The 11656-nt window shown below is 39.6% G+C and overlaps 1 protein-coding gene across 1 annotated transcript; it reads right to left on the bottom strand.

Moving 5' to 3' along the window:
- Window positions 1-987: 987 nt before the first annotated feature.
- Window positions 988-1626, bottom strand: LOC134484193 (igE-binding protein-like). Its single transcript, XM_087601114.1, has one exon. The coding sequence runs from the start codon at window positions 1624-1626 to the stop codon at window positions 988-990; it is 639 nt and encodes a 212-aa protein (XP_087457240.1).
- Window positions 1627-11656: the final 10030 nt, after the last annotated feature.

Raw genomic sequence — 11656 nt, 5'->3', positions numbered from 1 at the left:
CGTGAGCTGATAGTGGGGCTGGCCTCATACCCGAGTCCTTGTAAGGAATGGGATGATTGAGTGACAGGCCATGCCTTAGGCCACCACTTAGAGGAGATAATGCTCTTATCAGCCCCTGTATCTAGAATTCCCGTAAAAGTTTTCCCTTCTATATTAAACTCTAAAGAGGGTCTGGAATTAAGGTCCATCATTAAATAAGCAGAATCAGTCCCGGAAAGAGCCAAACTTTGCGGTGCCTCTAGGGACCCTGGAAGAAGGAAAATGATCATGTAAGCTTGGAAGAATAATCAACTGAGCAATCCTGTCACCTGGGGAAATGGAAAAAAACGCCTTGAGGGCAAGAGCAGAGAACTTGAAGTTCTCCTGTGTAATCTTGAACTATTATTCCAGGGTGAACAATAAGTCCCTTTAAGGTTAAGGAGGACCGTCCCATAATAAGGCTGACCCTTCCCACGGGTAGGGGGCCTTTGTAGTCAGTGGGGACAGGTTGTACACCCATCAGTGGCATTAATATGAATTGGGTGGTGGAACAGAGGTCCACTCCTGTTGAGCCTCTTGTGGCTCTGCGAACCGTGGTGTACGTCTGTTGTAAGCTGGAGTCCCATATGTTTTGGGGCCCTGAGACCTGGGGCCCAGATACCCGTTTTTTGGAGTGTTTACACCCCCTTCTGCCTGGGGAGACCCGGGCTGAATAAGCCTGCCTCTGATATCTTTAACTGAGCGACACTCACTAGCCCAATGATAGCCTTTCCCACACTTAGTACACAGTCCTGGTGCTCTCTTCCTTGTGCGGGCTTGACACTCCTTTTTCAAATGTCCTGGTTTGCCACAGTTATAGCAGACCCTGCAATCACCTGTACCTGAGCACTTTTGGCCCTGTAGGATAGCAGCCGCGAGGCCGGCATTAGTAAGCGGACCTCCAAGTTCTCGGCAAACTCTCAGCCAGTCCTGTAATCCTTTGCTCTTCCTAGGTGTAATAGCTGCTCTTCATACCTGTGTGGCTTGCTCATAGACCAACTGTTCCACTAAAGGCATTGCCTGTTCAGGGTCTCCAAAGATCTTGTCGGCTGTCTCTGTCATCCTAGCCACGAAGTCTGAGAATGGTTCCTGGGGGGCTTGTATGATTCTCGTTAAGTGTCCCCCGGACTCTCCCTTCTTGGAAAGTGCCTTCCACGCCTTAACGGCGGCAGCAGAAATTTGAGCGTATGCTCCCCAGTCATAGTTAGTTTGATTATTGGCATATTGCCCTTGTCCTGTTAGCATATAAAGCGTCCAGTCTCTCTGATTGCCTTCAGCAGTGGCATTGACTTTGGCCTGTGCCTGAGAGGCGTCATACCACAAGGCTTTCCATTCCATATATTGTCCCATATTAGGGAGCGCAGCCTTCACTGTTGTCTGCCAGTCTCCTGGAGTCATGGCCAAAGTAGCAAGCCTTTCAACTTGAGCAATAGTAAAATTGGCACTAACTCCATAGTTACAGACCGACTCGGCAAGTTCCTTAATTTGAACATATTCTACTGGTGCATGAACACGGCCTCCATCGGCGGCCTCAAACACCGGGAATGCCTGCTGTATCTTTTTCTGTTCCTCTTTAGTGAGGAAGGAATCTGAGTGAAATCTCTCCATATAAGACGGAGGGGCGCTGGGGCTTATAGGCTGGGAAACCGCATGGTTTCCACCTCCCACTTCCTTTTGTTTACCCAAGCTGTTAGCTCATTGTTCATCTGGGTAGTATCCTTCTTTTTCACAGCGAGCTGCCTCATCTTCTAAATTGTCTCCCTCAGAGGAGCTAAGCTCGTCTGTCTCTGAGCTATCAAGCTCTGAAGTCTTTGAATCCTTTACCGGATAAAGACTTCTCCTTTTCAAGACCTTTTTCTCCCTTCTCTGTTTTATCTCCCCCGGGGCGTTTTTTCCCCACTCTCTCTCTTCCGCATTGGAAGGGCCTTTTTTCTTAGGTGCACCTCTTCTCTTTGAACTCTTTAATTCCTTATCTAACCCTGTTTCTGACACGCCGCCTTGCCCTTCCCCCAACGCTCTCTGCTTTGCTGTTACAGCTGGGCAGCTCCCACATGACCTCTGACGCCGTTTGGCGGTAACTAGAAACTCAAAGGTCAATAGAAAAAGCCCGAGGGCTGCCAGAGCAACCATAGCGGCTCCTGCTACATCCGGCAAAGGAGTGAGATGGAACAGCTCAAGGCTAAACATGGTATCTCAGAGTCTCACCCGCGTTCCACAGCTTCTGGATCACTTCCGTGAAACGGAGGCCCTCCTCGGCGCCTGGTGATAGTGTGGCTTTTGTCCCGGGTTCTCGGCACAAAATGTCCCTCGCTCTCCTTCTCGCCAGCAAGAAAACACGCGTGGACATAGGAATCCTAGCTGTGACCAAACTTTATTGATATCTTAAAGAAGAAGCCCTGCGCGCCGGCATGGCGCGCTTATATACACCCTAGCGCGGTGCATCCACACCTGATTGGTCGCTTACTCATGATCTCATCAGGCACGCCCCGGAGTGGGCAAAGACCTGGCACGAAGGCACTCTTGCACATGCGCACACAGTTAACTTCCTGAAAGGAAGTCGGCTGGCGCGGCGAAGGCCGGCACCATCTTGTCTAGCTCGGCCTTCCACGTGGGGCACAGTGGAAGCCAGCGCCATCTAGTGGTGGCGAATGTTATTGCGGCCTTCTACAGGGTTACCTCACACAGGATGATATTTTCTAGTTCCATCCATTTGCCTATGAATTTCATGAAGTCATTGTTTTTGATAGCTGAGTAGTATTCCATTGTGTAGATGTACCACATTTTCTGTATCCATTCCTCTGTTGAAGGGCATCTGGGTTCTTTCCAGATTCTGGCTATTATAAATAAGGCTGTTATAATGGAGCATGTGTCTTTGTTGTATATTGGAATATCTTTTGGGTATATGCCCAGGAGAGGTCTAACTGGGTCCTCAGGAAGTGGAATGTCCAATATTCTGAGGAATATCCAGACTGATTTCCAGAGTGTTTGTACCAGTTTGCAATCCCACCAACAATGGAGAAGGGTTCCTCTTGCTGCATATCTATGCCAGCATCTGCTGTCACCTGAGTTTTTCATCTTAGCCATTCTGACTGGTATAAGGTGGAATCTCAGCGTTGTTTTGATTTGCATTTCCCTGATGACTAAGGATGTTGAACATTTTTTAGGTACTTCTCAGGCATTTGATATTCCTCAGCTGAGAATTTTCAGTTTAGCCCTGTACCCCATTTTTAATGTCGTTATTTGGCTCTCTGGAGTCTAACTTCTTGAGTTTCTTGTATATTTTGGATATTGACCCTCTAACGGATGTAGGATTGGTAAAGAACTTTTCCCAATCTGTTCATTACAATTTTGTCCTAATGACAGTGCCCTTTGCCTTACAGAAGCTTTGCAGTTTTATGAGATCCCATTTGTCGATTCTTGATCTTAGAGAATAAACCATTGGTGTTTTGTTCAGGAAACTTTCCCCAGTGTCCATGTGTTTGAGACTGTTCCCCACCCTTTCTTCTATTAGTTTGAGTGTATCTGGTTTGATGTGGAGGTCCTTGATCCACTTTGAATTAAACTTTGTACAGGGTGATAAGAATGGATCAATTTTCATTCTTGTACATACTGACCTCCAGTTGAACCAGCACCATTTGTTGAAAATGCTATCTTTTATCCATTGGTTGGTTTTGGCTCCCTTGTCAAAAATCAAGTGACCATATGTGTGTGGATTCATTTTTGGGTCTTCAATTCTATTTCACTGGTCTATCTGTCTGTCTCTGTAGCAATACCATGCAGTTTTTATCACTATTGCTCTGTAATACTGCTTGTGATCAGGGATGGTGATTTCCCCAGAAGTTCTTTTATTGTTGCAAATAGTTTTAGCTATCTGGGGTTTTTTGTTATTTCAGATGAATTTGCAAATTACTCTTTCTAACTCTATGAAGAACTGAGTTGGAATTTTGATGGGGATTTCATTGAATCTACTGATTTCTTTTGGCAAAATGACCATTTTTACTATATTAACTTTGCCAATCCATGAGCATGTGAGATCTTTCCATCTTCTGAGATCTTCTTCAATTTCTTCCTTCAGAGACTTGAAGTTCTCGTCATACAGATCTTTCACTTGCTTGGTTAGAGTCACAGTGAGGTATTTTATATTATTTCAGAATACTGTGAAAGGTGCCATTTCCCTAATTCTTTCTAAGCCTGTTTATCCTTTCAGGAGAAGGTTACTGATTTGTTTGAGTTAATTTTTTACCCAGCCACTTTGCTAAACTTGTTTATCAGGCTTAGTAGTTCTCTGGTTGAACTTTTGGGGTCACTTAAGTGTACTATCTTATCATCTGGAAATAGGGATATTTTGATTTCTTCCTTTCCAAGTTTTATCCCTTTGACATCCTTTTGTTCTCTGATTGCTCTGGCTAGAATTTTGAGTACTATGTTGAATAAGTAGGGAGAGAGTGGGCAGCCTTGTCTAGTCCCTGAATTTAGTGGGATTGCTTCAAATTTCTCTGCATTTAGTTTTATGTTAGCTACTGGTTTTCTGTATAAGGCTTTTACTATGTTTAGTTATGGGCTTGAATTCTTGATCTTTCCAGGTTTTTTTTCTCATGAATGGGTGTTGAATTGTGTCAAATGCTGTATCAGCATCTAATGAAATGATCTTATTTTTTGAGTTTGTTTTTATCGTGGATTAAGTTGATGGATTTCCATATATTGAACCTTCCCTGCATCCTTGGGATGAAACCTACTTGATCATGATGGATGATCCATTTGATGTGTTCTTAGATCTGGTTTGCAATAATTTTATTGAGTATTTTTGTGTCAATATTCATAAGAGAAATTGGTCTGCAGTTCTCTTTCTTTGTTGGGTCTTTGTGTGGTTTAGGTATAAGAGTAATTGTTTCTTTATAGAAGGAATTTGGTAGTGCTCCATCTGTTTCAATTTTATGGAATAGTTTGGGCAGTATTGTTATGAGGTCTTCTAAGAAGTTGTGATAGAATTCTGCCCTAAACCCATCTGGACCTGGGCTCTTTTTGGTTGGGAGACTTTTAATAAATACTTCTATTTCTCTAGGAGTTATGGGGGTGTTTAGATGGTTTATCTGTTCCTGATTTAACTTTGGTATCTGGTATTTGTCTAGAAAATTATCCATTTCCTCCAGATTTTCCATTTTTGTTGAATATAGGCTTTTGTAGTAGGATCTGATGATTTTTTTAATTTCCTCAGATTCTGTTGCTATGTCTCCTTTTCATTTCTGATTTTGTTGTTTTGGACACACTCTCTGTGACCTCTGGTTAGTCTGGCTAAGGGTTTATCTATCTTTTTGATTTTCTCAAAGGACCAGCTCCTGGTTTTGTTGGTTTTTTGTATAGCCATTTTGTTTCTACTTAGTTGATTTCAGTCTTGAGTTTGATTATTTCCTGACTTGTACTCCTCTTGAATGGATTTGCTTTTTTTTTTCAAGAGCTTTTAAGTGTGCCATCAAGTTGCTGATGTATGCTCTGTTTAGTTTATTTTTGGAGGCACTCAGAGCTATGATTTTTCCTCTTAGCCCCGCTTTCATTGTGTCCCATTGGGTATGTTGTGCCTCCATTATCATTGAATTCAAGAAGTCTAATTTCTTTGTTTTTTCCTTGTCCAAGTTATCATTGAGTAGAGCATTGTTCAACTTCCATGTGTATGTGGACTTTCTTTCATTTTTGTCTTTATTGAAGACCAGGCTTAGTCCATGGTGATCTGATAGAATGCATGGGATTATTTCTATCTTTTTGTATCCGTGAGTCCTGTTTTGTGACCTATTATATGGTCAGTTTTGGAGAAGGTATGATGAGGTGCTGAGAAGAAGTTGTATCCTTTTATTTTAGGATGAAGTGGTCTATAAATATCTGTTAAGTCAGCTTGGTTCATAACTGCTGTTAGTTTCTATATGTCTCTGTTTAATTTGTTTCCATGATCTGTCCATTGATTAGAGTGAGATGTTGAAATCTCCTACTATTATTGTGTGATGTGCAATGTGTGATTTGAGCTTTAGTAAGGTTTCTTTTTACGAATGTAGATGCCCTTGCATTTGGAGCATAGATATTTAGGATTGAGAATTCATCTTGGTGGATTTTTTTCTTTGATAAATATGAAGTGTCCTTCCTTATCTTTTTTGATGACTTTTGGTTGAAAGTTTATTTTATTTGATATTAGAATGGCTACTTCAACTTATTTCTTTGGACTTTTTTCTTGGAAAGTTGTTTTCCAGCCTTTTACTCTGAGGTAGTGTCTTTCTTTGTCTCTGAGGTATGTTTCATGTATGCAGCAAAATGCTGGGTCCTCTTTACATATCCAGTATGTTAGTCTATGTCTTTTTATTGGGGGATTGAGTCCATTGATGTTAAGAGATATTGAGTAATAGTGATTGTTACTTCCTGTTATTTTTGTTGTTAGAGGTAGAATTATGTTTGTGTGTTTCTCTTCTTTTGGTTTCGTTGGAAGGAGATTTCTTTCTTGCTTTTTCTAGGGTGTAGTTTCTGTCCTTGTGTTGGAGTTTTCCATTTATTATCCTTTGTAGACTGGATTTCTAGAAAGAAATTTTGTACATTTGGTTTTGTCATGGAATATCTTGGTTTCTCCTTCTATGTTAATTGAGAGTTTTGCTGGATACAGTAGCCTAGGCTGACTTTTGTGTTCTCTTAGTGTCCTTATGATATCTGCCCAGGATTTTCTGGCTCTCATATACCCTGGTGATAAGTCCAGTGTAATTCTGATAGGTTTGCTTTTATTTGTTACTTGACCCTTTTCCCTTATTGCTTTTAATATTCTTTCTTTGTTTTGTGCATTTGGTGTTTTGACTATTATGTAATGGGAGGAATTTCTTCTCTGGTCCAATCTATTTCGAGTTCTATAGACTTCTTGTATGTCTATGGGTATCTATTTATTTAGGTTTGGAAGTTTTCTTCTACAATTTTGTTGAAGATATTTACTGGCCCTTTAAGCTGGGAGTCTTCACTCTATTCTGTAGCCATTATTCTTAGGTTTGATTTTTTCATTGTGTCCTGGATTTCTTGGATGTTTTGGGCTGGGAGCTTTTTGCATTTTCCTTTTTCTTTGATGGTTGTATCAATGTTTTCTATAGTATCTTCTACTCTAAGATTCTCTCTTTTCTCTCTTCTATTCTGTTTGTGATGCCTCCATCTATGACTCCTGATCTATTCCCCAGGTTTTCTATCTCCAGGGTTGTCTCCCTTTGTGTTTTCCTTATTGCTTCTATTTCCATTTTTAAATCTTGTATGGTTTTGTTCAATTCCTTCAGCTGTTTGTTTGTGTTTTCCTGTAATTCTTTAAGAGAATTTTGTGTTTCCTCTTTAATGGCTTCTATTTGTTTAATTGTGTTGTCCTGTGTTTATTAAAGGGAATTATTTATGTCCTTCTTAAATTCCTCCATCATGATCATATAGTGTGATTTTATATCTAAATCTTGCTTTTCCGGGGTGTTTGGATATCCAGTATTTGCTTTGTTGGGAGAGCTGGGCTCTGATGATACCAAGTAGTCTTGGTTTCTGTTGTTTAGGTTTCTGTACTTGCCTCTTGCCATAAGGTTGTCTTTAGTGTTATGTTGTCTTGCTGTCTCTGACAGTGGCTTGACCCTCCTGTAAACCTGTTTTCTTTCAGCTGTAACTGGGAACAGAGAGCTCTGCTCTCAGGTGTGTAGGCACTCCTGTAGACTGGCCTTCAGCTCTTGGTGAAGGCAGAAACTGGAATGGCCCTGCCCCCAACTGGTCCTATGTCCCTGTGCCCAGGGTGCACAGATGGCACTAGGTGACTTCCTCTTGGGCAAGGGATCCAAAGGCTCATAGTCTCCTTAATAAAAACCTCTTTAAGATAGGGTCATAAAGAAGGTCAAAGGCCATTTTATTGGATATTGAGAGAAACACAACAGGACAGGTCATCTGTAAATCTTAGCAACTGACAGAAAATGTACAAAAGAAAACCGTGGCATCACAAAAACAGGCAGGTTCAGTAGTGGAGGTTTGCAAGCAGCTGCATGGCAGGAGGCATCATCAGGCTTAAAAAAAAGATTGAGAATGAGAAAGCCCAGAGTGAAATGGAAAGTAAGACTAGTCTTTTGGCCAGGGTCAGGATCAAACAAAAGAGATATAGAAAAATGAAAGGGAAAGCAGGCAGAGGCTTTAGTGCTACATGATTTCTCTGCAAGCAGCTGCACCAAGGGAGGGACTTCCAGAAAGAATAAGTATAATATATCATTAAGAGAAGTATGCCTCCTTTCTTCTTATCTATCATGAGAAGAATCAGTTTTCCTGTGGTGAGGGCTCCTGGCAAGGTAATTGACAGAAACAGCTGGATTCACTCTTAAAAGAAAGAGACAATATATTATGTGATGTTTTGGGAGTAATTTACAATGTCAAGTCTCTGCCCAGATTCAGAGGGAAGAGTTAGATTCTACTTGTCAGAGCACAATAGTTTTTCTTTAATGGACTGCCACAGAACCTAGATAACCCTTCCTTTTCATATGGTGATTAAAATCCTAAGGAAGAGACTTCACTTTTTAGTGTTACCAAGGAAACAGGAGGTAGGATCCAAAGTGGACCATGATGGAGGATTTCATCCCCAGTGGGTTACCAGGTTCCTGCCTCTAAAAGTATGGTAGGCTTATTATAGGCATCAGTGATCTATGACATATTTCATAAAGATCCTAAGTTGAAATTTAAATTGTTTGAAAGTTTCAAACAAAAATGACAAAAATGAAAATTCTCCAATATTCTGATTTGATCACTACATATTAAATAAATGCTCTAAAATGTCACATTGTACTTCATGAATGTACGTGATTATGCTGTAATAACTAAATAAATATAAATTAAAAAAAGTTAACACTTTCAAAATCGTTTATGTTGCCTATGATTTAGAGGTAAATAAAGAACATGAGAATAGAGATGGTATTTCATGGAGATATATAAAGAATGTTTATTTGCCAAAGAATTTTTCTAAGTTAAATTTTGTAAACTAATGACTTTGTTAAGGATGCTTACTACAGTGTGGGTGTGAGGCTACTTACAGGAATCTGGGTCACTTAAAAGCAGCTGAATCAACAGGAAGTTCCACCCCAGCAGGGGAATGACAAAAACTTTAGCACTGTGCTCTTACCTACTCTGTATTCTTAGTCAGCCTTCCACATCCAATATAGTTTTCACACTTTTCAAGTCCATATTTAGCTGGGGAAGAAGGTGGGCAGGATCAGGACTTGTGGTAAGAACTTTAGGATAGCTTCTAGTAACATTTTAAAACTCACCTACAAGGGAATGTTAATTACTCTGTTACCATTATTGTAGACCTAGCTACCACTATGTTGTTTTATATATTTCAATGTTTGACTTCTGGGCCAAGATATTCTGGAGTTCATAAAAGTGACATAATGTTCTATAATGGCAATGGTCATGTTACGTCTAGGCAGAATAGCTATGTCTTGATACCACTTCCCTTTCCTTCCTTCAGCTCTATAGTCTTTCTCCTCTAGAGTTCCTCTTAGATATTTTCTTATCTTAGGAGAAGGTGATAGTAATGTATGATTCTTTAAAAATAGGGATAACCTACCACAGATCATCACTTGCCTGCTTATATGGCTTTGGTTTGAGTAAATAATCTCTGTATTTCAGGCTCCTAAATTTTCCAACTTTACAGTTTATATCACTGAAGAAAACTAGACCACAATCATATATCATTTGTGTCTTATCAGTCTATACATATTAAATATACTTTATAATGCTGGATAGAGGTGGACAATATAATTTCTGAGGTCTTTTTTCACCCATAGTATAAGCTTAACTCTTTTCACCTTTTGGTAACCCTATATTCATACACAACTTGACTTGTTTTTTTTTTCACAATAGGGGGGCACTATGGTATTCACTTACCTTTATCCCTTCAATAAACTGTTCCTTGTGGTTTATACTATTGTGGAAGCTTGTAAACACAGCATCTGTTCCTCTTTCAACACTTTCCCAAGCAAATCTGGATTGACTTCAGCACTAACTGTTGCTATGATTGCTTTCAAGTTAAATAAGCAGGTTCCTTTTTTGGCCTCTGTCTAAGTTACTCTTCAATTGCTGAGATAAAATACCATGATCAAAGGAACTTATAGAAGAAATTATTTAGTTAGTTTATGGTTAAAAATTATATAGTACATGATGTAGAATCCGCATAACATGTAGCAGGCAACTGAACAGCAACTGAGAGCTTAAATCCTGAACCACAGACAAGAAGCAAAGTGAGCCACTGGAAATGTCGCATGACTTTTGAAAGCTCATAAGACTATCCAAATAGAGCCAATAGTTGTGGACTAAGGATTCAAATGCCCAAGATTTGTGGGGGAACATCTCATTTAAACTACTGTGACCTTCACTTTTCTCATTCCCACTGGATTACTTTAGGTTATTAGAGACATGATTCACATACTGCTATAAGTAAATCACTCAGATATTCCAAAGCCTACCTTACCTAATAAAAACCATGTAGAACCATGTAACTAGGTAAAGCTGACTGAAACTATGTAAGTCATGAGTTTACTGATTAACTTCTTTTCTGATTATATTGTGAATGTAGCCTTACCCAGAACAGAGAACTGGGTAATAAATACTGCCTCTCTTATTCCAAGTTCTCTGCTATATTTATTGCAATCCCATCATGAAATATTTTACCAGTATATACTACCATAACCATATTTTTAAAATGCTATTTGCTATCTTTGGGGATGGCAATATATCTTATACATTCAGGGATTTCCCTGAAGATATATATGGTACAGATAGACTTTTCCTCTAGGCAGACACTTCAAATTCAGTTGCATGTCTTTTGTCCATATAAAAGGCTATATAAATGATCAGTCAGACTCACCTTTGGTTTTGTTGTATCTTTGCTCAGTGCCAATTTGTTATAAGACTCTCTCTGTGGAGAGACTCGAAGAAACTTCATTTCTTTGCAATGACCAAATGCAATTTGTGTACCAGTTGACCAAAAACCAAATAAACAAAAAAAAAATCAAAACAAAACTCAAAACAGTTTTATCTAAGTCCAATTTCATGAACTAATGAGTATACTTAGATTACTTACAGAGAATGGATAAGGAAATACTTGGAAGAGTGTGAGTGGCCCAGAAACAGTGATATCAGCAAGAAGTTCTACTTCAGTGTGGATGCTAACTTGGAAAGGCTACCTCGCTGAAGTTATAGCCACCATCAATCTTCCATCAACTGTATACCACAGCTCCCTACAAGAACATATATTGTCATGCACAGGACCAGGAACTTTGAACAAATTTCTGGTAGATCCCCACAACCTTCCACAGATGAATAATGTAAGCATTATGTTGTTTGGCTTATCTCATTGCCATAACTTCTGGAAAAAATATTCTAGGTTACTGAAGAAACCTCTGTTCCACAATGACAATGTCCTGCTACCCCAAAGGAAATAGCATTACTGCAACAGAGGTAGTTGATGAAAATTCTTAATTTTGTTATAATGATTTTAGAATATTAATAACTTCAGATGCCTATAACAATAGCAAACCTCCATATCAAACCAGATACACTCAAACTAATAGAAAAAAAAGTGGGGAAGAATCTCGAACACATGGGCACTGGAGAAAAT

The sequence above is a fragment of the Rattus norvegicus genome, chromosome X (genome assembly GCF_021556685.1).
Source record: "Rattus norvegicus strain SHRSP/BbbUtx chromosome X, alternate assembly SHRSP_T2T, whole genome shotgun sequence".
NCBI lineage: Eukaryota > Metazoa > Chordata > Mammalia > Rodentia > Muridae > Rattus > Rattus norvegicus.
The sequence above is the reverse complement of the archived record's forward strand: the minus strand, read 5'-3'. Positions and strand labels throughout refer to the sequence as shown.